Below are 27,972 nucleotides of genomic sequence, written 5' to 3'. Positions count from 1 at the left end.
CCAGATCCCCAATGTTCATGACTCATGAGCTCACCATGATTGGCCATGCTCTACAGTATGATCGGCTATGCTCTACAGTATGATCGGCTAGATTAAATGATCCCGATGACACTAATCACTAATGCACGCTAAATCAAAGTGTATTTTAATTTATCGATGTAGACATCACTTCAATTATTTCTTTCGACTTGGGTTTTCTGCTTCCTTTTCCCCAATTTCTAGAGGGAGTCGTTCCTCTAACATAGGGCCATAGTGACGTGGCTGCTGACATTCGGGCCCATCAGGCGTGGCCCCCACATGTAGGCCGTCGGAACGTCAGAGCTCCGAGCGAGAGTGTTTTCGCACGGGCGGAGCCGGAGGGTACAATTTGGCGCCATTTTCTCCCGCCATAGCCCCGCTGCCCCGCAATCCGCAGCCCGCACAGAGAGGAAAACCACTCCGAAACTGATCTCCACCAAATCCTCCCCACCGAACGGCGGCATCGCCCGGTCGCTGATGAAATGGCGCCGCGTCGCCCTCCCAAGAAGCGCCGGATTCGTGATGCCACGGCCGCGCCGCCGCGGGCGGCGTCCGACGCCCTGCTCTCTCTGCCCCCGGAGGTGCTCGACGAGATCCTCGCCCGCCTTGACCTCCGCGACGCCGTCCGCACCTGCGCGCTGTGCCGCGCCTGGAGCCGCCGCTGGGAGTCGCTCCCCTCCATCGACATCTACACCCGCATCGGCCAGCAGTCGCTCTGGACCGTCGACTGCGTCCTCCCCCGCTGCTCCGGCCGTGTTCGGCGCTTCGACGTCTCCCTCGATGAGCTCTCCGCCCGCCGCCTGGACGATTGGCTCCTCGTCCTCTCCCGCCGCGGCGGCGTGGAGGATCTCGAACTCAGCCCTCCATTCCCCTATAAGTTCTTCACCCTTCATTCCACCGTCTTCTCTTGGCGCCGCCTCGTCTCCATCGACCTCTTCGCCTGCGACATACCGCCGCTACCCCCGGACTTCGAGGGGTTTCCGAACCTTAAAGTGCTAAGCCTTGGCAATGTGAGGTTACAGCAGAACGGGGAGTACCAACTGGAGGAGATCATTGAGACATCCCCATTGCTCGAGCAGCTGATACTATGCGAAGTCTGCATACTTGGGGACGACTTCATAGAATGGGAAATCCGGGCAACCAATCTGCAGCACATAACAATTTGCTCAAATATCGATTATGGCTGGAATTTTGCAGAGCTGCGATGCCTGAACTCTGCTGTCATTGATTTGTGGGAGTATGTTGGTGGTCGAAATTTCGCCAAATTTCTTGCTGGGCTTGTTCAAGTTAGGAAGCTTAGGCTCTGCTCGTTTTATGCACCGGTATGTTCTACTCTTCCCAAATATTCATTTTATCTCTTCCGAGTCTTTTGTTTGGCTGGATTGAAATAGAAGCCAACTAAAATGCCTCAGACCTGACAATGGGAAAGGATGGGACAGTATATGAGGACACTGATGAGTCATATGATCATGTTTGCAAGAAGTTATTTCCTAAAGCCTAATTATGTTGATTGGGTTAGTTGTACATTTGTGTATACTTGAGATTTCCCTCCTTGTTTGCACATGTGGGCTGTGGCTCAGAGTCATCTTGTTGTTCAGGTGTAGTAAAATGCCGTCTCCTTCAAATATTGAATAATGTGAAAGGTTGCTTTCGAAGATGAACCATGCTTGTCCGTGTCCATTGATATATGAGCTTGTGCCCCCTTGCTGTAAAATAAAAGAAAAACCTATCCACGATTCTAGATTCTCATCCAGTATTTCAGTTTCAATATTCTGGTATTATTTTTTTAGTTCTCTCCATTTTTCAGGTAAATGGGATTAAGATACTGGAGACACTTCCATGCACCTTTGACAACTTGAAGAGCTTGAAACTGTTCATGCACTTCTGTGAACTGCCCCCCATTTTGTTAGTGTTTTGCTTCCTAAGGAGAGCTCCAAACCTTCAAAAACTTAAAATACGGGTAATTTTGAACATTGCCTTTCAGATATTCTTACTTACATTTTTGGACTTCGAAGGTCATCTTGCTGCTTTTATCTTACTTCTGTTTTCTACATTCATCTGTGCAGATTTATGATGGCAAAGAGCAGAAAATAGAGGCAAATGGGGAGTTACTAAATGCACAGTGGACTGATGGCATGTGTGCCAATCTTCAGATTCTGGAGATGACCGGTATCAATTGGCTTCCAAATGAAATGTCTTTTATGAAGCTTATTCTCTCTAAAGCTAAGCTTCTTCACACATTATCCATTAGTCACGATGATGATTGCTCACTATCTCATGTGGATTCACTGAATGAGTTAGTAACATGCGGAAGAGCCTCAGCTCAAGCTCAGATTCTGTTTCATGGTAAGAAATTATAAACTTGATTTCAGATATCAATTGTGTTTTGTTTGATCCTAATACATTTCTATGCATATCATATTCCGTTTTCTGAAAGTTTGTAGTGCATTTTCACATTATATAATTTTGTCTATAATACCAGCAAGAGTGATTAATTACATCTGAAAGTTTGACCTGTTGATGTAAGTGAGAAATATAGAACTTCAGCTGTCACACTGTACTGAAGTTTTCTATGCCTCCATGAAGAATGGGACCTGCTATGTAGTCAGTCAGCCATCACTGCTATTGAAGATTAACGTATTCCCGCCGAAGTGATTACTGCTGTTTTGTTGTTCGTCTGCCCTAGAGAGATTGAGCTTTTGATTATTATTTTTTCCTCTATGCTTCGATATAATCCTTGTCTAGGGGTAAATTCAGAAAGACACTCAACATATGAGGCAGAACTTATACTTAAAATCATCTCAAAGTCTATACTTAAATCATGTCAAAGTCTTCTTTTACCGGAATGCTCACCATTTACTGTCTTTCATGTTAGATCATGGTCATGGATAATGGTGTCAGGAATAGGAACAATACTGGGAGGAGAAAGGAACATTTTGTGTACTTTAGTTCTATATTTCTCTTTCCATTTTAGGTTGATGAAACAATTCATCTAGGGAGCTTGTAAAAATGGAAATCACTTTCAGTGTTTGGTACACAACAGAATCATCCGCAATTGCTAAGCAGCTAGAACTACGCATATACTTTTGCTGAGTTTCTTAACAGCTGCTACTAGATGATAATCAGTATGCGGAAATGCAGTGGCGCTCTGCACACTTTGTTTCGCATGCTTCATGTTGCTGTGGTGACTTGTACGATTGAACAGTTTGCTTTCCTCATGCAGGTGCCGCAGGAAGCTATTAGATGGCGAGCGTCTTCTGAGCATTAATAGAATGTGTGAAAGTGGTTCACTTGAATGAGCCGGTGGTCCCTTTTTTTGTTTGAAGTGGTCTTTTGAGGCCAGAATGTCAGATATGAAAGACACAGAAAATTACTCATACAAGGAGTTGTCGTGGTTTTCATCTTCTATTTCAGAAGGAATTGACGTTCTATCAGTACTTTGCTAAGGATTGACGCTCATGTTCTGTATGAGATTGCAGACAATTTTCTGCATTTGAAGTAGTAATATACTCTTACAGACATGGCCTGAGTAGGCGAGGAATGGTTATCCTGTTGTTTAGTTGAGCGCCAGAATGTTTTGCCTGCCGCGTGTGGGGGTGGTGGTCTCTATGCGAGTACATTGCCATTTCTTTTTTTTTATGGGAGAGCACATTACCATTTCGTAATCCTTAAATAGCGTACTTCCTCCTTTTTAAATTATAGATCATTTTAAATTTTGTAAATATATATTTTTTACTATATATATGGATATGGTATATATCCATATATATAATATAAGTTATAAATTTAGATAAGTGGAAATAAACTATAGTTTGGAATAGAAGGAGTAGCGCACTTTGCAATCATCATTGTTGAGAAGATATAGCGGTGTTCCTGAACTAAGGACGCATTTGGCCCAGCTTCGGTTGCTTCGGCTTTGGTCACTGTGTGTAGCCTGTGTTGAACCGAAGCTGAAGCTACCTTTTCTTGATTCGGTTGTTTCGTCTTTTTCCAACCTCGGCTTGCGTGATGAATTCTTGCTACAGTAAAAAATAGTGCAGAACAGTTGCGCTGCAGTGTCATCTACTATAGCACGAAGCTGAAGCCACTACAGGCGAAGCTTGCCAAACGCGCCCTAAGTAGTGGTCTGGGCTTTCACTACCATTTGAATTTTGAAGGAAGAAGAGGCGTGTAACAGAAGGCAACCCGACCCATGATTACGTAAGCAGAGCCGTCACATGATCTGACACAGTGACACGGCCCTAAAAACCTGAGTGGACTGCCGTTTCAGGTTCTCTAGGGGCCCGTTTGGTTTTCATCTAGCACAAGTAGCACACAACTCCCGAGAAAAGAATCTTGCTTACATGAAGCACTAAACAAAGTTTATTTGCAAAACCCTTTTACAGATGGGTGTAACTTTTCGAGACGAATCTAATGACTGTAATTAATCGATGATTGGCTACAGTTATGCTACAGTAACCATCATCTAATCGCACGGTCAAAGGACTCATTAGGTTCGTCTCGCGAAGTAGTACAGCGCTGTGGAGTTAGTTTTGTAAATTACCTTTATTTAGTACCCCTAATTATTGGTCAAAGTTTTTGTGTGCTAGGCCAAACCAAACAGGGCCTAGGTAAAATCCTAGCGCGCGGAGAGAGAGAGAGGCGAGAGTTGGGATTGGGGCGAAATGGAGCCCCCGCGCCGGCGCCGGGCGCCGGATCGGCTGACCTCCCTCCCGGAGCCCCTGATCGAAGGCATCCTAACCCGGGTCGGCTTCCGCGACGCTGTCCGCACCTCCGCGCTCTCCCGTGCCTGGCGGCGCCGCTGGGAGTCGCTCCCCGCGCTGTCCCTCTCCCTCCTCGACGGCCTCATCAGCACGCGCCCGACGACTGTCGACAGCGTCCTCATCCGCTTCGCCGGCAGCATCCGGGTCTTCTCGATCCGCATCGACGCCGACTCCCTGTTCCGCTGGCGCCTCGACGACTGGCTGATTGCTTTGTCCCGCCGGGGCGTCCGGTCCATGGACCTCCGACTCCCCTGCGGCTTCAACATCAACTCCTCGATCTACTCTTTTAGCAACCTCGTGACCCTGGAGCTGCACGGCGGCTACGTCCCATCCACGCCCGTGGGATTCGCCGGCTTCCCCGCGCTCCAGGAGCTCAAACTCGTCGACGTCCAGGTCTCGGTGAAGGAGGCCTTGGAGGCTATCATCGGCCGGTCGCCCCGGCTTGCTGTCCTCGAGCTATGTGAAGTGCACAACCCTAGCGACGAGCCGTGTATGATTGCGGCGCCCAATCTCCGCAGCCTAACAATCGTTTCGGTGGCTGATTATTACGCCTGGGAATTTGGGGAGCTGCCGTGTCTCGACAACGCCACCATTGATTTTGATACCTATGTGAACGGGGATGATTTTGGAGTTTTCATTGCCGGCGTTGCTCATGCTAGGAAGCTCACTCTCTCAACGTTCTACTACCAACCGGTACATTTCATTTATATCTTATCTTCCTAGTTATTAACTTAAGTGTGATCAATCATGCATGGAAATGCATTATATTAAGCAGAATGGAGTAGAATCTTCCTAGTTGTTAACTTAAGTGTGATCAATAATGCAAGAAAACTGATGGAAATGCATTATATTTAAGCAGAATGGAGTAGATTTTGTAGATCTGGCTACATACTGTGGTTGTGTCTCATAAGTCGTTTTGCTGTTTAGCAGGTGCTGCATCATGTGGAGTTGGGATGAAAATTTAATGAACTTTCTTCTTTAACGATAACTAATAGTATATACTGTGACTTTCCTTTTTTCCTTCAAGTAATTGTAATTGTTTCATATGTTTCCTAAAACAATTGATATTCTGTCTTAAGCAATGCTTCTAGCTAGTTGGAAATTGAATGCTGTGCACTTTCTTTTAGCCTCAAATACGTTCTTTATGATTTGATAGCACTGCAATATTTCTCTCTTTTTTAACCTGCTCTCATCATGGGAGTATGGTTATTTGTTCAGAAACTTGGGTACCAGATGCCTAAAGTTATATATTTATGCAATTGTAGCATGGTCTGTGCAAGTTCTCATATCAAAGAAAATAGGATTTTTTTAAGTAGGTCACATCTGCATCAAGTTTCATGCTGTCAATATTTTTCTTTTTCAGTACATCGGGGATATTTTATTGGAAACACTTCCATACACCTTTGCCAATTTAAGGAGTTTGTTTCTCTCTACCCACTTTGAAATGTATGGCATTTTGTCAACATTTTGCTTGCTAAGGAATGCTCCTAACCTTGAAGATCTCGAAATTGTGGTATGAATGCTGACATAAAAATGATCATATTTTCTTCTTGTTTGGAGGTAGTCTTTTTGTCTACTTTGGTTGACTTTCTGGATTTTTCTTTTTCCAAGATTATCAATAATCAAGAGCAAGAAACTGAAGCAAATGCAGAATTCCAGAATACACAATGGACCGATGGGATGTGTGCTAGCCTTCATGTTGTGAAGATCAATGACATTTCCTGTTTCTTAAATGAGATGTGCTTTATAGAATTGGTCTTATCTAAAGCAACAGCTCTTCGCAAAATGTCTATTAGTCTTGGTGATGAATGCTCAATGTCTGAAGAGAATGCACTAAGCAAGTTATATACATATAGAAGAGCTTCACCTTCTGCCCAAGTCTTTTTCAAAGGTAATTATCTTTACTTCAATTAGCAAATGCTCATATATATATATATATATATTGAATTTCCTATGATTCATGCCTCTCAAATTTGTTCTTTAAGGATATGATAGATTTGCCTTCTGACTGGAAGACTCTCTCTCCTGAGTCGTCTCAGCATAGCCGGTTCCAAGCCCGGATAAAGGAGGAGGGTTGCGTTAGGTTTTGGCAAACTAGCATAAAAATAGCCACTCTAATGGATTTGAAACCCACAAGAAACTCGTTGGGGGGCGTAACCCTCTTAGCGACGCGCTACATCGGAACCCGGGTGTGGTGATAAATGGGCAAGGGCCGGGTCGCCATCCCCCCAAGGGCGTGTCGTATCATGACCTGGGTACGATGATAAGTGAGTAAGGGTCGGGTCGTCACCTGAATGGCGCGCTACATCTACGCCCGGGTGTAGTGAAAAATGAGCAAGGGTCTTCGCACTTCCCTCGACGGGTGCGAAGGGTAAGGAAGCTAGCCGAGCCAATTAGGATTCGTATAGGTAGCTGGAACGTAGGGTTCCTAACGGGTAAGTTGCGAGAGCTAGTTGATGTAGCAATTAGGAGGCGTGTAAATATTCTATGCGTTCAGGAGACTAAATGGAAGGGCCAGAAGGCGAAGGAGGTTGAGGATACTGGCTTCAAGCTTTGGTACACGGGAGCAACTCCGGGTAGGAATGATGTAGGCATCTTGATTGATAGAAGCCTTAAGGATGGAGTCGTAGAGGTTAGAAGGCAAGGCGACCGGATTATCCTAATCCGGTTGGTAGTTGGAGATTCGGTTTTGAATGTGATCAGTGCCTATGCCCCTCAGGTAGGCCTTAGTGAGAGCACCAAGATACAGTTCTGGGAAGATCTAGATAGCATGGTTAATACCGTGCCTACCAGCGAGAAACTCTTCATAGGAGGAGATCTCAACGGCCATGTGGGTGCGACTAATGTAGGGTTCGAGCGGGTGCACGGGGGTTTTGGGTACGGTAGCAGGAGTCAAGAGGGGGAGGATGTGTTGAACTTCGCGTTAGCCTACGACTTGTTGATAGCGAATACTGTGTTTAAGAAGAGGGAATCCCATCTTGTGACGTTTCGTAGTGGACAACACTCGAGCCAGATCGACTTTATCCTTGCTAGGAGGGAGGATAGACGTGATTGCTTAGATTGTAAGGTGATACCTGGGGAGTGTGTTGTCCCTCAACACAAGCTTGTGGTGGCGGACTTTCGTCTTCGGGTACGTGTCCACCGGGACAAACGTGCCAAGATTGCGAGAACAAAGTGGTGGAAGCTTAGAGGGGAAGCGGCACAAGCGTTTAAGGAAAGGATGCTAGGTGAGGGGCCTTGGGAAGAAGGAGAAAACGCAGATGACATGTGGCTAAAGATGGCAACATGTGTTCGGAAGGTGGCCTCAGAGGTGTTTGGCGTGAGTAGGGGAGGCAAACAGGAGGGGAAAGACACCTGGTGGTGGAATGACGAGGTGCAAAGGGCTATTAAGGAGAAGAAAGAGTGTTTCAAGCGCCTCCACCTTGACAAGAGTGCAGCCAACATCGAGGGCTATAAATTAGCGAAGAGGGTTGCAAAGCGAGCTGTGAATGTAGCAAAGGGTAAGGCGTATGATGACCTGTATCAGCGGCTAGGCACGAAAGAAGGGGAGAAGGACATTTATAGGATGGCTAGGATCCGCGAGCGGAAGACAAGGGACATCAACCAAATCAAATGCATTAAGGATGAGACAGATCGACTGCTAGTGAAGGATGAGGAGATCATGGATAGATGGAGAGAGTACTTCGACAAGTTGTTTAATGGGGAGAGTGAGGGCCCTACCCTTGAGTTAGATGACCCTTTTGACGATACCAACATATGTTTTGTGAGGAGAATTCAGGAGGTAGAGATCGAGGAGGCTTTGAAGAGGATGAAGGGAGGTAAATCGATGGGCCCTGATGGTATCCCCATTGAGGTGTGGAGATGCCTAGGAGATAGAGCAATAGTATGGTTAACTAAGCTTTTTAATCTCATTTTTCGGTCAAACAAGATGCCGGAAGAATGGAGGAGAAGTATATTAGTACATATCTTCAAAAACAAGGGTGATGTTCAAAGTTGTACTAACTACTGTGGGATTAAGCTGATGAGCCATACGATGAAACTTTGGGAGAGGGTTATCGAGCATCGCCTAAGAAGAGTGACAAGTGTGACCCAAAACCAATTTGGGTTCATGTCTGGAAGGTCAACCATGGAGGCGATTTTCTTAATACGACAATTGATGGAGAGATATAGGGAACAGAAGAAGGACTTGCACATGGTCTTCATTGACCTTGAGAAGGCATATGACAAAGTACCGAGAAATGTCATGTGGTGGGCCTTGGAGAAGCACGAAGTCCCAACTAAGTACATTACCCTCATTAAGGATATGTATAAGGATGCGACGACGTTTGTCCGGACATGTGATGGCAACACCACTGACTTTCCTATTAACATAGGCCTACACCAGGGGTCCGCATTGAGCCCTTATTTATTTGCTTTAGTGATGAATGAGGTCACAAGGGATATACAAGGTGAGATTCCTTGGTGTATGCTTTTTGCTGATGATGTGGTGCTAGTTAACGAGAGTAGGGCAGGGGTTAATAGGAAGTTAGAGCTGTGGAGACGCACGTTAGAGTCGAAAGGGTTCAGACTTAGTAGGACCAAGACCGAGTACATGATGTGCGATTTCAGCACGACTAGGCATGAGGGGGGAGACGTTAGTCTAGATGGACAAGTGGTGGTCTAGAAGGATACTTTTCGGTATTTAGGATCGGTGCTACAAAAGGATGGCGACATTGATGAAGATGTTAGGCATAGAATTTCAGCTGGCTGGTTGAAATGGCGGCAAGCTTCTGGCATTTTTTGTGACAAGAGGGTACCACAAAAGCAAAAAGACAAATTTTATAGGACAGCAATTCGTCCGGCGATGCTATACGGTGCTGAATGTTGGCCTACAAAAAGGCGACATGTCCAGCAACTGAGTGTAGTAGAGATGCGGATGGTGCGGTGGTTTTGCGGGCACACAAGGAGGGATAGAGTCCGGAACGAAGTTATTCGGGATAGGGTCGGAATGACACCAATTGAGGAGAAACTTACCCAGCATCGGCTGAGATGGTTTGGATATGTCCAACGAAGGCCTCCTGAGGCGCCGGTGCGTAATGGGGTTCTTGAGCGGGTCGATAATGTAAAGAGGGGTAGAGGTAGACCTAAACTGACGTGGGATGAGTCGGTTAAGAGAGACTTTAAGGATTGGAATATCTATAAAGAGATAGTTTTGGATAGGAGCGCTCGGAGACTAGCTATCAATGTGCCAAAACCTTGAACTTATTTCTTTCGGGTTTCATCTCTAGCCTACCCCAACTTGCTTGAGAAAAAAGGCTATGTTGTTGTTGTAGATGCTGGGTTACATAAGGTCTGTTCCACTTCAAAAATGCTTCAGTTAAAAGAATTCAAATTGCTTGTTAGTGCCACTTAGAATCCAAAATGGTAGTACACCAACAGAATTGTCTTTTATTTGACACATACCTTTATTTTATTTTCCAATATTCCCGTCTATTTTCGTAGCCCCCCCCCCACCCTGCCTTTTTGGTCCAAAAGTGATTTTACATTGCTGTTTTGGAAAAGAAAAATAGGCGGCCAAGACCATGTATCAACACTATGATCCAACGGCGAGGCAGTGATTAATTAGTCCCTTGGTCCTAAATGTCCAATCAAATGGAATGAAGAGTTCAGTATGTATTAGAGCTGCTGCACTATTGCCTGATTTGGTGAAACAATGTTTATAGAATGGATTGTAGTCAGAGCCATGGCTGATGATAATTGTATCTGTGCTAAGTTGGTATATTGAAATTAGTGGTCTTGCTAGTTAGTCGTCATCATGACTAGTTGCCACACGCTAGTTTGAAAGAACTTAAGCTTTCTTGGATTTATTAGTCTATTTGGCAATGTACAATGCAACCAAGTAGGAGGGCAATTTGAGATGATGTGTCCGCATAAATAGGGAAAAAGATAGGGAATAATGGAAAACAAATTAATGCTTTGTGCAGTATATATCAAAAACATTTTACATATGTATTGTTTTTACTGATACGGGTGCTCAACTAGTCATAGCTTTGACGCTTTAGGAACAGGGAAAACTTACTTTTTAAAAAGAGAATTAATGATCCTGTTTTAAAGAGTCACATTGGTCTATCCTCCCGCGCCAGCGGCTGCAGGGGTCCGGTTGTGGGAGGCCCTCGTACCGCTTCTGGAAGCCATCTGTAGATTGGGTAGAATTTTTGTGAGATTGGGATTAAAATTAAGTGATGTTTAAGTTGTTTAATTCATATTTTTGAAAAGACAAAATCTACCTTTCACCGAAAAGCACACAGACTAACAACAAGCACACAAACTAGCAAACAACAAGCACACACAACTTTATTACGGCAAGAGGGGGTACACACTGGGACAAGGCCAAACGCGTACTACACGTCCGGGCACAGGGTTACACTTAAGGGTACAACTTAAGCCGAAGGGGCTGGGTGGCTTCGGGGAATGCTACTCGCGGGGCGAGCCTTCTTCGGAGTGTGCTTCCAGGGGAACGAGCAGTCCTTGCTCGCCGTTCTTTGGGTTCCTGTTTTCCAAGGGTTGTCCAGCAACTTCCCCTTCAACGGCGGCAGTAGGCCCTTCAGGGTTCTCGGGCGGGGCTTGTGGGGTTCTCAAGAGTGGTCCCCATCTTATGACGGGCGTCCCAAGTAGAACATGGTCTTCCCCAATTGCCGGGACTCGCGTTCCACTTCTGGTCCATTCTTGCATACGCCGGTCCCGGGCTTACCTGAGGCTCTCCTGGACAACCGCTTCGCTGCTGACCGCGGCTGCAGCTCTTGCCTCGGCTTGGGCTGCTCGGATCTGTTACAGTCTTACCGCGAGCTCTGCTTGCTCGGCTCGATGGGTCTACTCCCTCAGGATGCTGGCTTGCTCGTCAAAGAGCTGATCTAAGGAGGCTAGGTAGGTAGCCACTTGGTACAGGGAGTTTTCTTCATGGCGGCGCCGTTCCAGGCTTCTCATACGAGCTTCCCAAACTGGGGTTCTGATGGCCGGAGGGAAGAACCTCATTGGTGTGGGAGCGAGGTGTCCTTCAAAAATCCGGCACAGATAACGGAGTGCCTTCTTGACGGCCAAGGGATAGGTATCTTGGTGCCTAAACCCTGTAGCGGTCACTCGCCATGGCTGGATGTCGGGGTAGCGGTCACTTCTGGCGATGTCCAGGATCACTCTGCAACGGAGGGTACCATGGTGTTCGTACTCTCTGCTGTAGCACCTTGGGCGTTTCGTAACGCCAAAGCTTTCCAGGGTGTTGATCAAAAGGCTGGGGAAGCCTGGTGCAGCTTGGCAATTGCCCTGGGTCCATCCTTCCTCAGCCATCTGAAAACAAAGATAGAGTGAACAAGTTTTGCACAAATATTTGGGTACAAAGGGGATAGATGGTACTTTTTATTACAACATGGTGGGGTACTATTTCCATGGATACACGATTGTTAGGATAGGGGTTCTAGCTTGGAGTGCTACTCCTATCATGGGGACTTCCTCGATCTGGATAGGGCGCTTCTTTGGTGGAAGACACTGCTCTATCACATCATCTTCGGTCTGAGTACCCCTATCCCAATGGGTTTCTTCGGGTTCTTCTATCCACCCTCCTACTCCTCTGTGAGCATCGTGTTCTTGCCATTGGGCTTGGAGAGAGGCTAGGGAATACTCAGCTCGCACGGCTCTGGTCCGTTGTTCCTCCATTTCTTGGATTGCCTTTTCTGCCCTGCGGATTTGGTGCTTCAGTTGTTCCGCCTGTTTGCGGTAGAGTTCATCCAGGCCGGTGAGGTAGATGGATAGGTGGGAGACCGTATCTTCTAGGTCTTCTTCTTCTCTCCCAAGTCCTCTCATCCGAGCATTCAATGAGCGTCCTCTTCCTCCATTAGGCGGGAAAAATTCCATAGGAGTCCGCTGAAGATGATGCTTGTAGATCACGCGCAGACGTCGCAGGGCTTTTCGGGCGGCCTTTCGATAGGTGTTTGGGAAGTAAAAGCCGGTGGTGGAGATGAACCAGGGGTCCACGTCAGGGTAGCGGGTGCTTTTTCCTAAGAAGATCATCATGTCGCACCGAAGGGTGCCCCTGGAGTCGTACTCCCGGTAGATGTACTCAGGTGGGTAGACCTGGGCATCCTCCGGGCCGGGTCAGGTTCGGGTTGGGCAAAAAAAAAGCCCGGTGTTTTTTTCTAACGGCCCGTGCCCGACCCGACCCGGTGGCCAGTCCGTAAAATTGAGCCCGCACCTGACCCGACAGCCAGTCGGGTCGGGTCGGGCCGGGCCTATGTAAAATGTCGGGTTCCTTCGGGTTTTTCGGGTTTCGGGTCAAAATTTTTAGCCCATGCCCGGCCCGTCAGTCATACCGGGTCAAAAATTTTGACCCGAGCCCGCCCATCAAACTCTTCGGGTCGGGTCGGGTCGGGCTATTTTCGGGCGGGTTGGGTCGGGTCCGTCGGGTCGGGCAGCCCATGCCCAGGTCTACTGGTGGGTCCACAACTCCGACGCGTTCCAAGCTGAGTAGCAATAACTTAGGAAGGCCGGGCTCTGCGTGGCAGATTCCGCCACTCCATCCATTGTCAGCCATCTGGAACAGGGCAAGAATCAACGGTGAGTGTTTGTGTGGAAGGATTAAGCAAGAAAAAGTCTTAATGTCAAAAGGCCTGAAAAAAAAAGTCTCACTCCTAGGGTCACGTCCTACGGCCAACCTACGGCTCTGATACCACCTGAAGCGTCCCCTCATAAGAGAAGACTTAAATGTGATACAAATATCAGTCCCAGAAGGCTGATAACACATTTATTACATCAGATGGTACATCACCGTCCAACTCTACGCAGTAATGGGCAGTGAAGCGCCACTATCGCGAGGATAACAACTAAAACCCACACAACGATATTAACTACGAAGAGGTCATCAGAGTCTTGTGCCATACGGAGCTTCCTGCGGGTGACCCTATCCACAGGCAAGGATGGGTGCAGGATGGAACCCCTACTCAACGTCTTCGGAAACGAAGTCTGGATCTTCCTCTGTAAAAATTAGAAAAAGGGGTGAGTACAAACATACTCAGCAAGTCCAACCACACCCACGGAGGGGTATAAACAGAGTACATGCACATGATGGATCAAGGATAATGCCAGAGTTTAATTTGCGGAAAGCTAATTTTTATGCATGGGTTCATTTGAGAAAAGAGATTTTTATAGCAATTATCTTGTATCGAGTAACACATAGGGTTGACCCACACATGATCCCAATTTTAAATTGCTACCGGACTCCACGTCCACCGTAGCACACGGCACAACTGTCGGACACTTTCCCAAAACAACTCACGCCAACCCATCCATTCCCAGAAGAAACACTAGTTGTGTGACCAAACCGTAACTCGCCCAGTACCGTGGGCACGGCTATTCGAATAGATTTTAACTCTGCAGAGGTGTGCAACTTTACCCACAAGCGGAGTACCACAGCACGATCACCTTAGTGTCGGTGCAGATCCCAACAAAGCCATTACTCACCTTAGCTAGACCTGACTAGCCACCACGGGATCCACCAAGGGGCCGTCGACCTATCACCGAGGTTTAACTGGGGCATCAGTCACATAGAGCGTATCCCTTCTCCTTGGTCACCCGTTGCTCTCAGCTCTCTTGATGGCTATCAGACTAACTAGTGGGGTTTATGCTAAGCCGTTGCCCATACAACGGCTGGGTGGTTTGCACCATAGTGGAGTTAGGCAAGATGACACACCAACTCGATCTTTAATTGTGACAAGATGGATATCTCCCTTCCTTGCTCAACCACACAGGTACGAGCACACCATTTGGCAAATCACACAGAAGTGCCAACCATCTCGTCTAAACTCATCTTTCGAAAATTCCACATTTCCCCTTCCCACACACACTCACACATTTTCTTTTTATAAAACAAGTTGTACCGTGTTTAAGGTCCTAAGCGTTCTAGCAGCGATTAACGTCCAAACAAATCACATTCAGATATTAATTTAGGTGGTCAAGGAATGGTTATAACAAATAAGGGGGTGGCTATCCAACCATGTTTTCAGCAGTCAAAACATATGCAGTTTTGTAAAACAGGCCAATAGGTTGTGTTTATAAAACTGGGACAAAACATGCATCAAAGGGCGGGATTGAACTTGCTGTTCTCAAAGCCTTTCGGGAAGTCCTGATCGAGGTACTGTCCTTCGGGTTCGGGGTCGCGGAACTGATCCCCGTTCACTTGCTCGCCGTACTGCTCGTCGACGGGTTCTCCTTCGTTCACACCGTGATCTACGACGCACACAAGCAAGCACCATTGTTCTTAAGGCGTTAAGGCGAGGCACGGCGAGCGACCCCGTCGGCATGGCGAGGCGACGCCTAGGCGGACGCCTAGGCGAGCAAGGCGACGCCTTATAGCAGCAGGATGTAGGGAGAAAAAGAAAAAAGAGAAGGAAGGAGAAGGGAGAAAAGGAAAAAGAATAAGAGAAAGGAGACAACTTGGCCCAGCCCACTAAAAGCCCAAGCACCACCCCACATCCCCACCAGGCCTGACCTAGCTCCCCTCTCCCGAACACTCTCAAAAGCGCCCACCCTTCGCTCGCGAGTCACTGCCGGCGGCGGCGGCTGCCTTCCGCTCCGCTCCCTCCTCGCCCTCGCCCTCACCCTCCTTCTCCCTCCCTCACCGGAGCTAGCAGGAAGCTTCCCCCTCCTCTCCCTCTCCCTTCTCCCTCCCTCAAGTTCTCCAGATGAGCCGCTACCTGCTGGATCGGCGCCAGCCGCCAGAGCCAGCAGGGAAGCCTTCCCTTCCTCTCCCTTCTCCCTCCCTTCCTCACGCTCTCCAGATGGCTGCTGTCCGTCGGATCGACGCCAGAGCTAGCAGGAAGCTGTTTCTCCTCTTCCTCCCCCTTCTCCCTCCCTCCCTCTCACTTTGCTGCTGTTATGGTAAGGCGTCCATGGACGCCCAGCATTTTTTTTGCCTGGACGACTAGGCGACGCCTAGGCGACACCTTAAGAACCATGGCAAGCACACAATCAAGAACAAGAAATAAAAGGTTTTATCACTGAGCTCGAATCAGAAATAATTAAGATATGGGGATAGGAGTAATATTTTTGGGCGGTTTTCTAATGGCATGGCCAAAATTATAATAGAACTGGCGTGGTAAAGTTTAAGGTCGATCGGAGGATTTTTGGCGCACGAAATGACGAGTTAAAGAGGTGTTTAGGGGCTAAACAAGGATCTCGGGACCTTGTAAATATTTTTGAGAGTGATAGGGCTTTGATTGCCCTAGAAAATAGGTACAATGGATAGTATATGAGTTTTTAGGAATTTAGGAAAAAGAATCAGATGAAACGGAGTTGAATTGATTGGGATATAGCTGTACAGAGTTTGGATGCTAATTAGTTCCGAAAATGGATCAATTAAAAATGAAAGGAGCTGCACGTGGGATTTTTTGGGCTGGTTGATTTCCTTGGGCCTCTCGGACCAGCAGATGGGTTACTGGTTTTTGTTTATTTCATGGCCTAGCCAGGGAACGGATGGAAGAGGGCGCACGGGGCAGACGACGAACAGAAGTGCCGCCGGCTCCCACGGTGGTAGCTCGCCGGAGCGTCGTCGGAATCGAGCTGTAGTCCACCGTTTCCAAATCCGAGGGCATGGGGAGAGAGAGGAGGATGAGGGGGTTCCGTTCCGACGACTCTGGGCATGAGAGAGGGGCTGGAAGGTGGTCCGCGATGGGCGGCCATGGTTGCTGTCCCGGGAGCTCATGGGGAGCTCTGCTCGGGCAACGATAGCGATAGGCGCGGCTTGGGAGAGGTAGAGGAGGGTGTGGGGCTGCTCACCGTCGAAGCAATCGAGCTGTGATGGCCTCGCGGAGGAGATCGGTGATGACATTGGTGGCTCTGTTTCGTGGAGCGGAGAGAGAAATTGAGTGACAGGGAGCCGGCGGAGCGGCGTGGCTCGGCGAGCTGGGGACGGCGATGGAGAGCAACTCGGCGTCGCCCTTTATAGGCCGGAGGGGGCGTGCTGTGCCAACGCTCCTCCGCTCGCCATCAATGGCGACGCTGTGGCCGTGCGGCCACTTGCGGTCGTCGCTGAGCGGCGTGAGCGTCGAGGGCAAGGTGACAGCCGTGCAGAGGCGGTGGCGCGTAGCGGGGGAGGCTCGTCCAGGGGAGTTGCGGCACAGGGAAGGGGCGGCCTCGGCGCTGTGCTGCTCGGCGCATGCTGTGCGAGCTCAGCTCCACTGCTGTTGCGGCGCGTGCTGTGCGGGCTCGGTTCACGGCAAGCGCAAGCGTCGAGGTGGTACGGCTGCGACGGGCGGTGCGGTGACGGGACAGGTCGGGCAGGGGCGGGCGGCGCTGTGCTGAACGACGGGCGGCGCGGCAAGCATCTGGGCTCGTGGAGCGCGTGGGCAGCAGGGGCACGCATGCGCGCGTGGGCAGGGAGCAGGGACGTGCGTGGGCAGGGAAAGAAGGAAAAGAAGGAAGAAAGGAGAAGGGAAAAAGAAAAGGAGAAAAGGGAAAAAGAGGAATAAGGAGAAAAAGAAAAAGAGGCGCCGGCGGGATTCGTGGCGTCGACGAGAAACCGAGCGCATGCCAAACGAGGAGAACAAGAAAATTAGACGATGATTGATTTTGGTGTTGGGACGGAGATTTGATTTTTGGTGTTGGAACGGAAATTGAGTTTTGGTGCCAGGACGGCGAACCGCCAGAAAAGATTTGAGCTCAGCGATGGAAAGATTTTGAAAAACATTTTTAGCGCGTGATTTATTTTGGTAAATTTTCGGGCTGTTATATTGAGTTAATTTAATTCTATAGTCTTGACCCAACAAACTCCACTCATAATAATTTTATTTTCTTGGATGGCTCATGACTTGATAGATGTGGAAGGTGCTTGCTAATTAACACGGATTGACCTTATAATTCAACCGATGATTTTAGTCTAAGATAAACTAGGAAATTCAGGATAGTTCCTTTTATCTTCTTTTTTGAAAAAAATATTAAATCTTTTAAACCCCTTATTTTTTTCTTAAACTAAGAAATTCAAGAATATTTGGCCATTCCTTGTCTTATTTATAGTTTCTAGTCTTTTCTACCCGTGCATTGTTGTATATCATGTCGAGTACATGCAAAGTTTGCTCCCAAATATATATATATATATATATATATATATATATATATATATATATATATATATATATATATATATATATATATATTAAATGTCTGCCTTTGTCCACAACCCGTTCTACGAATATTTATCATCCTAATTCAGGCAACAACTCAAGCTCCGATGGAGAGGAACTGACAACTTCAGCGCCATGTGGAGCTAGAAGAACTTTATTCAGAAATAAGAGCATAGAAAAATTTCATAGATTCAAGCCTTGGGAGGAGAGAAGTAGTAGCTACTCATCATCAGTTAAAGGCGGAAAAGAATCAAGAATAGCATATATTATTAGTATCTCCAACCATATGCAATTTGGTAACAAAGAATTGAGATCATTTATTTCTTTCCTTTGCGCATGTCCACTTTTTTCTATTTTTCTCTAAATTTTCTACCCTTGTTTTCCCCCAAACATCAAATCTCTTTTTCTAGGCCTCTTTCACAGTTCTTAATAATTCCATGAGGAACTAGTTTTTAACATCACAAGTCACAATATCTTCTCACTTAGAATGATTCACTATTGGACCTTCCCAGGCTCTAGATATAGCATTTATCCTTTTTAACAAAACTTTAGCAATCTCAAATATTTGAGCTTGTGCCTGTGAGAAGTGCTTTTGCCGGACCTTAATCCTAAGATAAGTTTTTATGGTTTCATTTTTCTTTGTAAAAATAAAAACAACACTATTGGACCTTCCCAAGCTCTAGATATAGCATTTATCCTTTTTAACAAAACTTTAGCAATCTCAAATATTTGAGCTTGTGCCTGTGAGAAGTGCTTTTGCCGGACCTTAATCCTAAGATAAGTTCTTATGGTTTCATTTTTCTTTGTAAAAATAAAAACAATTATAAAGTGCTAGCCTGAGAATCTTGGCGCTTCAAGGCTTGAGACAACAAGAACAGGCAATGAATTGGGTTACCCTTTAATTTACTTATTTTTTACTATTGAGATGATTTGGTCTAGTTTATATGTTTATTAGCTTGCTTTTTGCTGCTTGAGTTGTTTACACCTGGAGTAGCTTTGTCTTATCGCTTTAATATTTCTAGGGATGACCAAGAACAAATCATGGGGATGTGTTGATGCTCGTTATTTTAACCTTCTAGCACCTCATTTTTCTGGTATTTATGCTTAACTGAATGCATATTTATTTATTATTGTCTATGAACTAACGATTTCGACAACTTGGCTTTTCTCAAAACATGTTGCAAATCAGGTAAAAATACACTCAGACAAGGTCATCGTGGAGCTACTGGAAATTCAAGGGGTTCTGGACAAGATCCTCACCCAGAATGGAGTCACCAGGCCAAAACAGGGAAGGCACCGAATGCACCATCTAGGTGTATTGTAATATGGCGTCGGCTCCCTAATGGCTCATCAAGCATCAACTTCCCACCCAAGCAAACCACAATAACATACCTTCTAGGGAAGATTCCAGAACAAGAGGATTTGCACTTTGCACCACGAAGCCAAGAAGCCAAAAGGGACAACGCTGCACTATCCCCACCACATGTCGGCATATGTCGCACGCCGTCGGGCACACTGGACCTATGGTTTCTACAAGACAAGCTTGCAGCTTGCGTTTATATAAATAGTCTGAGTTTTCACGTGCAAAAAGAACTTTTGGCCATCAGTCAAAGACAAACACATCTAGAGAATCGTGAGGAATCCTGATGAAGCTAGGATGGTACACCACATCAAGATTGCAGATCAAGAACCACTAGCATCTAGGCCCAAGGGTCCCTATCCTGCTGGCTGATCTCCATACAAGGTTGATCGTTGGGAGCTCTAAGGCATCATCTAGCTAGTCACCAGGTATAACCTTACATGGAAAACAACATGGTACCTTGTTAGTAGTTTCCAGCATTATTTATTCATGCGATCATATCACCTCTAAATTGTGCTTTGTATTGTATGTTGCATATGTTGGGGATTACCACCTCCGAAGGGGACTAGCCGAAGGTTGTGGAGTTCTTGAGTGCAATACAGTTCATGACAATAACCTCCGATTGGTGATATAACCCTCTCAAAGACGGGTCCTCTTTGTTTCCTGTTGCAGGATTAAGTGCATGAAGGATTGGAGGTCATTAGCGGGGATTCGAAGGAGCTCTCCATCATACAGAAACCTCACGACATGAAAATCAAAGGTCCTCGGGCGATCGTCGAAAGGCAGGTAGAGTTGCACTTTAGATTACATTACGATCTCAGTTTACTAGCAAGGCCTAGCTATTCATCGCTACGTGTCAGATTATATGGCATATCAGATTGACTACATAAATTAATTTAAAATACGTTGGAACTTGGAAATATATTGCAATAATACAACATATCAAATTACCTGGCAAAACTTGTAACTCTTGCTCTCAAGGGATCAAGGGGGATCGGTTGCAACATTAAAATGAACTAATGAGCATGCAAGTGAACATATTTAGCAAAGACTGCCTATTAGAAGGATAGGAGGGAGCTAGAAAGGTTTGGATAGTGTTTCTAGAAATTGAAGGATGTTCGAGGTAGGAAATGGAAGACCCATATGGAAAGCATAAGGTTTGAATGAATATGAATTTATTCGAGTTTGGAGTAGAGTGTGTAAGGCTAAACATGGTTTGTGGGATTTTACTAATTTTTTATGAATTTTGTGGAGTAAAATAGATGAAAGGGCAATTTTTTACGTGGAATTGGTTTTCCGATGAAAAGAAAGTAGAAAATTTGGACATGGGGTTATTTGGTATGGAGATTAGGTAGCAAGGTTATGAATGGGCTTGTTGGAATGGTTTGTTGGATTTGTTTAGTTTTCATTAACTTCTGCAAAAAATTTGGATAAAGAAAAAACTTATGATACCTATCCATTTTGAATCCTAGAGGCTAGAGACAAGGAAGATTAGAATGAAGATGGGGATGATGGAGGCAGAGAGGCAAGAGGACGCGGTTACCAGACTTTTGTGGTATCAGTGACGTTTCCACTGGATCTAGGTAAGTAGGTAGAGGACAGATATCACATTAAAACATTATTGGATAAAATTGCAGCAAACCCAAATTGTAATAGTGACACAATTTTTTATTTCATCTGAAAAGGATGCAGGTTATTATATACAGGGTATCAAGCTGAACCACAACATTTATGTATCGAGTAAAAAAAGTTAACAATGCATATTACAAATTCGAAATGGGAACAAGGGGTGTCGGATATGGAAGCAGACACAGTTTGCACGGTAAGTCAAATTGCTTTCCTGAGCATAGAAAGTATGACTGTAGACACAATCAAAGTGTAGCTACATTTCTGAATGACTCCATTGGAGCTGTATATAGCATTGTATTTGCAAATCTAGCTACCCAGTTCCCCCAAATAATCAAATAAAGCAGAAGTGTAAAATTACAAGAGAGACACCAGGATAATCTCAGCTATATGTACCATTTATGTACCGGTGTAAGCAAATGTGATAGGCATACTTGGTCGTGTGAAAATGATTGACAGATCTGCGATTTGCAAAACATCACTGTCCTTGATGCTTTGAAGTCCAGTAAGGGCTGAAGCTGAAAAAGACATCCCAGTGCCACTATATCTCAACTGTCATTTAGAATGGATTCGCAGATCATGAAAAACAACGGTGCACATACTATCCGGCAGGGGGCAGAGGCCGATATCTTCTGGCTTAAGAGATGCCCGGAAAGAATAGCTGGCGCAGAGACATTTTCATTCTTCACTATGTTTCTCACATATACAGCCAGGCAAGGGGTTTGCAAAGAAAGACTCTTCTAGCTTTGGGAATTCTCCAGGCTCCCTAAAATATGGAGCACCTATTCTATCTTTGTGTAATCTTTTCACTTCTGAGCTGACAATATCCCAGGGCACTCTTCCTTCATCAAACTCATCTACCAGGTTCACAAAACTCATCCTGCCGCACAAATAATAAGATATTTAGGGGAAAAAAAAGGAGGAACTCAGAATAAAACCTATTTTGAGGAATTGTACGACCGCTTGTTTGCGACAATATTTTTCTCGAATTACGCTGGAGAGCTGTGGTTTGCAACACATATCACTAGGATATAGGCTCATTTGGTGCAAAATATAATTCACTGTAGCCGCTTTTGCCATATTAGCAAATAACAGGAATATGTGTTACCTGTCTGGGTTAATAGTCTTTCTGAAGTTCTCAAAACGTCGATGGCCCTGTACAGCTTTTGCCATATTTCCATCATAAGTGTAAATAAAGGCATCACTCTGGAGAGCCACAATGTAGTCAAGACCAGCAAGCATATTCTGATGGTTTTTGAAGGGTGCAAGTTCCTTTTCTGTCGCCAGTGTAGAATGAGAATAAATATTGGGAAAATCATCCACCAGAGCCTTCATGCTTCCATTGCCAAAAGCTTCACCAGCAACCAAGTAAATTCTAGTGCTTTGTGAGAAACCCAATCCTTTGAGTAAAAGTGAAGTTTCCCTTGGGGTCAAAGGACAGCCACCAAAGGCTTCTTCGCTCAGTAGCATTGATTTCTTTCTCTTTCCAGTGACTTACCTCATAACGCATCTTACGCAATTCCTCATCTTCTAATGGTGTCAAGCTATGGCTGCAACCAGTAAAAGCTAGCATGTCTTTCTCATACCTGCAAAACATCAAAACTGACGCGCATTAACCAACTGAGCAAAGCCTGTATCATTTAATAAATAGTAGTGCATCTTTTGTGCATAAATACTACAGTATGTTAATACATGATTTAACATCTTTGTGCTAGAAGGTGCAGCTAGAGAGTCATCTTTGTGCTAGAAGGTGCAGCTAGAGAGTTCAGTAATAAGCTGCATTTAGTATGATTATAAAAGGATTTCAAGTGAAAATTCTGCCTCAATCGAATAGCTTAAAAAGCTTTGGAAATCTGGCTCCATAATTTTGCAGAATGGTTCCTTCTGCAGTTCCAAGAACTTACGGCTAAAATTTCACTTCAATTTTTTATACTGATTAATGATTGACGCAATCCAAAGCTTTGCTCGATAAGATTTGTTTCATGAAAAGGCCTGTCAAGCAGTATGCCAGTTAAGATCACCCACCATATACACATATTCAATACACTTTATCTATAAAAACATTACAAAGTGACCCATAGTAATTGCAGTTTTCCAAGCTCGATTATATTTCTTTAAATAGACAACACAATAATTCCAAGCTTTACCATTGAATATTGTGGGGATAGACAAACAAAGATTTCAATCCGCCTATTTGTTGCAGATGACCAAACAACAGTACAAGGAAAATAGTTGTAATTAAGAAAAACAACTGAAAGCACTAATTAGGCACAGAAAACAACAGTAAATGAGTTCAACACAAAAGCATCCTGAGATCAAGTATCTTGCCTTAGATGGAGAGCAAGATATGGGCTTCCATCTTGACGCATCCTCGAAACCAAGGTAGTACCGAGATCTTCAATTGTATGAGAATACTTCAAAGATACGTAGTTAAGTCGGCATCTTAATTTCTGAATATAACTAGGAAGGCCATTGTTAGCCAGGCGAGAATCTGTATGTGTAAAGTAAATGACTTTGTGTTTCTTCAAAAGAGGGAGTATTTCATCTCTGTAATAATTCACCTGCCCATAATAAATTACTGAGTAAGTGCTTTCATCATATCTCAATATAAACTATAAGCAGATATCTAGTTTCAACCTTCGACCAAGATATCGGAGCTTTAGCCAAAGGTTCAATGTTGCTGTATTCAGGGGGCAGCGTTTCAACAATATCAACGTCTTCTTTCAGTGACTCAATGAAATACCTCCAGTTGAAAAGGCCCTTAAATTGACTAGTGAATGAAGAAATGAGAATGAGTACAATGATAGCATTGATTAACATGTCTAGAGTTGATTAGAGATAAGAAGGTTGTGGTTGAAGATTCCAACCTATCATCTGCCCAGTAGGATGTATGATCAAGCGAAGGTAAAACCAGTGTGGCCTTCAGGATCTTAGCAACAGCAACCATATCGCATATCTGCAACGTGCAGGACAATGCCATCAGATATCAGCCATCAAATACGGATAAGTAACCTAAAACTGATAGGATAGTAATCGCACCCCAAATTAAGAACAAGAGACCAAATCATGTTAACAAATGCCAGAAGAAAGGTTAGACATTACTGCCACAAAAACAATCTTACTTTTATGAGAGTTTGAAACAATGCATTGTCTAAAGTTTGTACTGCTTGGCTGAGACCAGACATCAAAAGCCTGCATGAAGCACCCCCAAAAAAAAATTACTTTCCATAAATGATTGCCAACTAAAGGACATGTCTAGGCATTTAGGCAGAGATATAGTACTAGCCTCAGCGATGCTGTCTCCTCTTCCACCAATGTTAGATTCAACTGTCATCAAAGTTCTGTCACTTTCTTTTGCACCCATGTATCCTGAGTGATGATCAACTTGATGCCCTTTGTCACTGGAGAAGGAGACAGAGAGATCCTAGAAACATGTACAGATGCAGACATTTTACATTATAATACTGAACATTATATTTCATAAACATATTATCCAGATCATACAATAGTAATGCCAGGCTACAGAAGACTTAATGAAATGTTCACACAATGGTGATAAGCTCGGAGCATACATAACAATATAACATGATTGTAAAGAAACTATAGCCATGCCCCCAACAATCTTTACTTATGATTTAGCTAGAGTTAAGGTAACACTACAGAACCTCAGAGGAAAATTTCTGAACTTGGTCATTAATCAAATCAAACTGAGGACATTTACGGTGCCATCGAATTGATATGGGCTATCCAATCCCTCTCTTCTGATGGTTTGGATTGATATGATACTCTTCCCCTTGTTAGTTATCACGAGTATCATGGGTGTCAAAAAATAAAATGACATACTAGTAAACCTGTGGACCTAACAGGTCAAAAATTCAGCTTTCAGCTTTCAGCTTTTTCCGCTTTCTCATCCATTTGATTCTTTACACTCATTTCTATTCACACGCTCATTGTCTTCCTATCTCCATGGAGCCTCTTTTGTTTCCATTATTCCTCTTCATGCTGGAGTTCCTCTTCCTCCTAATGCTGGCAGATGGTGGCACACTGGATTGAGGCAGGGGCATGAAACCACCTTGCATGTAGGCTCAATCAAACAATGTTTTAGGATAAACCTTGTTTTGGTTCAGGTGAGCCTAACATGATAATCTATGTAACAAGTAGAATTGAACTTGAATGGAATCCTAGTGTCTGGGCCCATCAATCAGCTGAATGGTCTAGGTAGCTAGTAAGAAGCCAAAACGGTTTATGGACAGAGTCTTTGTCTTCCTCTCTAAGTGGACTGAGGCAACGTTGCTCTATTGTGCACTGTGCAGGCATGCACGGTCAATGACGGAACAAGAAGCTGTGGGTCAAGATCAACAAAAGCGGAACATCCAAAACGACAGTGATCCATTGGCCATGATGTCACATGGGTTACAGAGGACTGAGCCAGCGCGATGGCACAATGGAATAGGGTTTGTTGCATTTATGGGCTGCATGGCAGAAGAGAAAGGCGGACTCATGAGAAGGGTGGGATTGATGGCATAGGAGACTATTCAGCACAGGGATGGACTGTCAACTAGATATATGTAATTATCGTCAACATGGGCACTCATGAGAAATTGACAAGCTAATAATGAAAGTACCCTTAGAAATAGACGGTTAGATTAGATCAATGATACTCCAGCTATTTAATAAAAGTATCATAAGGCACTGTAAGACCCTCACCTTATTATTCTGTGTAGAGAAGTCAAACATTTGCTAATTGATTTACTAAATAGCGAGATAAGGGCACTGCTCCAGTTAATGATGAGAAGGATAAGATGGTTGCATCTTGCTATGGGCAGTATTCAGTAAGGAATTCTCACTTTATAAGCCCAAACAATCAGTTCACATATTTCGTATTAACTACCATATGCATACCTAGGGTATGTAGAGACTATGGCCAAGGAAAAAATGTGTATATGAGACATTAGGGGTGTCTTGAGAGAAGAAAACAAAGGTGCACAAACAACCCACAGCAACCAACTGTAAATACCCATTATCCAGTAACACCAAAGCAAGCATTCTCTTAGTAAGCCAGCTAGTCAATGACTCCAGCAAGTGAGAAACTGTCCCAAAGTGCAAACGTTTTCTCCCCCATACCTATCTGAGAAGTTCGATGGAAGGTATAAATTCCAAAATTGTATCATTATTTTTCTTTTGCTAGACCAGTGTGGCAGTGTCTTATATCTCTCAGGCAGCTCGTCACACTGATTTCTAGTATCGAAACAAAGAGTGCAGGTCCCATCATATTTCTCCTAATCCCATCTCATGAAATTACAGTTGGAAATTACTAGGCTCGCCAAATGCAATGTTACAATTGGGAATGCCAAGGATCATAAATTCTATGCAATGTGGCAACTGGCAAATGAATTCAGAAAATATTGATGCTTTTCTGCCAAGTAACTGAACTAGTACTAACTCGTAGGGTGGGAGCATCATTTATTCAAGTTTAAAGTTCGGATAAGAATGTTTAACTAAAAATTTGGAACTCTCCTCGGACACAAGGAAGGAGGCGCTCTTCTCTGAACGAAACACAACGAGCAGTTGATGAAGAAAATTTGGCAGATAGCAGCTGAATGAGCAGGAAAATTTACCCGTTCCCGTACCTGGAAATCCGCGTGCTTGTCGTCGGCAGGGAGCGCGAACCACCCGCCCGCCCAGATCTTGCCGAGGCCAAGGAGCAAGCAGACGCTGCAGAAGGCGAGGAACAGCACGTTCCCGAGCTTCCTCCTCTCCCGGATCCCCAGCCCGAGGCCGGCGTCGATCGCGCCGGCGCCGGAGCCCGGGCGCTTGAAGAGCCGGAACCGGAGGTTGCTGTTCTGCTGGTGGTGGTGGAGGCCGGCGGCGGACGGCTCCGCGGGCGGCGTCGCCGGGCGGGCTCCCCAGCCCGTCGCACCTCGGGGAGCGCGGGGAGCCGACCTGGAGCTCGATCTCGCCGCGCTTGAACTAGTTGGCCCGGCGCGTCATCCAGGAGCCCCCGCCGGCCACGCGGGGGCTGTGCAGGCGCTGGTGGTGGTTGTGGTGGTGGCTGTGCAGGTTGTCCGCGCCGCCGCCGCCGCCCGAGGTCCCGGCGGCGCCGCCGTGCATGGGCTGGTACCCCATGTGGGGAAGCGTCGGCCCCCCCAGCTCCCACGTGGTCTTCCACGCCCGCGCTGCTGATACCCGCTAGTAGTATTATAGCGAGATTAGAGGCGGCGCCATTAATGGAGCTCGGTGGGGAAGTGAGGAGCTGGGCCACTAGCGAGTGTGGCGACGGGGGGCGGGCGCGTAGTGGGAGACCGGGACGGGGAGGGAGACGCTCGCCTCGGAACCGGTCGCGGTAATTACGGTCCTGCCATTTGGACGCGTCGGCGCGCGCGCTCGGTTCGTACGCAGATCCAGATTACCCTTTCCTTCCTGCCGCGCGATGCGTACAGAGATCTCGCCGCAGGCAGGCTCAGCTTGTCACTATGTCATCGAAAGGCAGGAGCCGTCACCAACCGTTTGTCCGAGGGAGCGGCTGAAAGGTTCGGCTGGCGTCGCCGCGTGAATCAACGGGTCGGTGGTCTGGGGAGGGCAACTGGTCGCACGAGACGAACGCGCGGGCCATGGCGCTGGCTGTTTGTGCTGGCTGTGCCTGTGAACCTGGGATGGGGGCAGGGGGGTAGGGCTCACGTGGATCTAGTTCTTCTGGACGAGATCGATGGAACTGTGATCGACCGAGAATCCGGCGCTGCCGGTTATGGGTCAATGATTGATCTACGAGATATTTTTTAAAAAAAATCGCAAACATGCCGGAGCACATGAATTTATTGAAAGGAAAGGTATTTTAAATTCTAATCAAGTCGCCGTTCGCCCCAATAGAATGTACCGGTGTACCTCCACCTCTCGAGAGGAATACTGGCAGTGGTAGTGATAGGCTAAGGGGAGAGAGAAGTGCGTGGTCGACTGCCGACTGGGCTCCACGGGAGAGAGAGAGAGAAGTGGGTACGCGGGGTACGGCCGGGCGCGGCGCACGTTCATGTGAATCCGCATCCGCTAGCTGCGTAATCAGAGTTGG

The 27,972-nt window shown here is 45.9% G+C and overlaps 2 protein-coding genes and 1 pseudogene across 13 annotated transcripts; 2 read left to right on the top strand and 1 right to left on the bottom strand.

Moving 5' to 3' along the window:
* The first annotated feature begins 358 nt into the window (after positions 1-358).
* Positions 359-3,559, top strand: LOC120680289 (F-box/FBD/LRR-repeat protein At1g13570-like). Its single transcript, XM_039961905.1, has 4 exons — positions 359-1,340; positions 1,826-1,978; positions 2,085-2,364; positions 3,242-3,559. Exons 1-4 carry the CDS (start codon positions 501-503, stop codon positions 3,259-3,261), a joined length of 1,293 nt encoding a protein of 430 aa, XP_039817839.1. The 5' UTR covers positions 359-500; the 3' UTR covers positions 3,262-3,559.
* Positions 3,560-4,652: 1,093 nt separating this feature from the next.
* LOC120680218 (F-box/FBD/LRR-repeat protein At1g13570-like) lies at positions 4,653-25,653 on the top strand. Of its 11 annotated transcripts, none has more exons than XM_039961839.1 (10): positions 4,653-5,474; positions 6,145-6,294; positions 6,393-6,672; positions 18,013-18,219; positions 18,946-19,017; positions 19,101-19,711; positions 19,845-20,069; positions 20,756-20,866; positions 20,969-21,105; positions 25,223-25,653. In XM_039961839.1, exons 1-6 carry the CDS (start codon positions 4,683-4,685, stop codon positions 19,568-19,570), a joined length of 1,971 nt encoding a protein of 656 aa, XP_039817773.1. In that variant the 5' UTR covers positions 4,653-4,682; the 3' UTR covers positions 19,571-19,711; positions 19,845-20,069; positions 20,756-20,866; positions 20,969-21,105; positions 25,223-25,653. The 11 variants fall into 11 exon arrangements, with proteins under 11 accessions (XP_039817773.1, XP_039817769.1, XP_039817789.1 ...); XM_039961835.1 differs by lacking the exon at positions 25,223-25,653 and having other exon boundaries at positions 19,845-19,858; positions 19,956-20,069; positions 20,969-21,311; XM_039961855.1 differs by lacking the exons at positions 20,756-20,866; positions 20,969-21,105 and having other exon boundaries at positions 19,845-19,858; positions 19,956-20,069.
* On the bottom strand, positions 21,098-27,256 carry LOC120680278 (annotated as a pseudogene). Its single transcript, XR_005677567.1, has 7 exons — positions 26,540-27,256; positions 24,196-24,333; positions 23,777-23,865; positions 23,547-23,679; positions 23,238-23,470; positions 22,018-22,495; positions 21,098-21,789 (listed from the first exon to the last, which is right to left on the bottom strand). The product of XR_005677567.1 is annotated as an O-fucosyltransferase 35-like (transcript).
* Between the last annotated feature and the right edge of the window lie 716 nt (positions 27,257-27,972).

Source organism: Panicum virgatum, chromosome 2K, assembly GCF_016808335.1.
Source record: "Panicum virgatum strain AP13 chromosome 2K, P.virgatum_v5, whole genome shotgun sequence".
NCBI lineage: Eukaryota > Viridiplantae > Streptophyta > Magnoliopsida > Poales > Poaceae > Panicum > Panicum virgatum.
The sequence above is the reverse complement of the archived record's forward strand: the minus strand, read 5'-3'. Positions and strand labels throughout refer to the sequence as shown.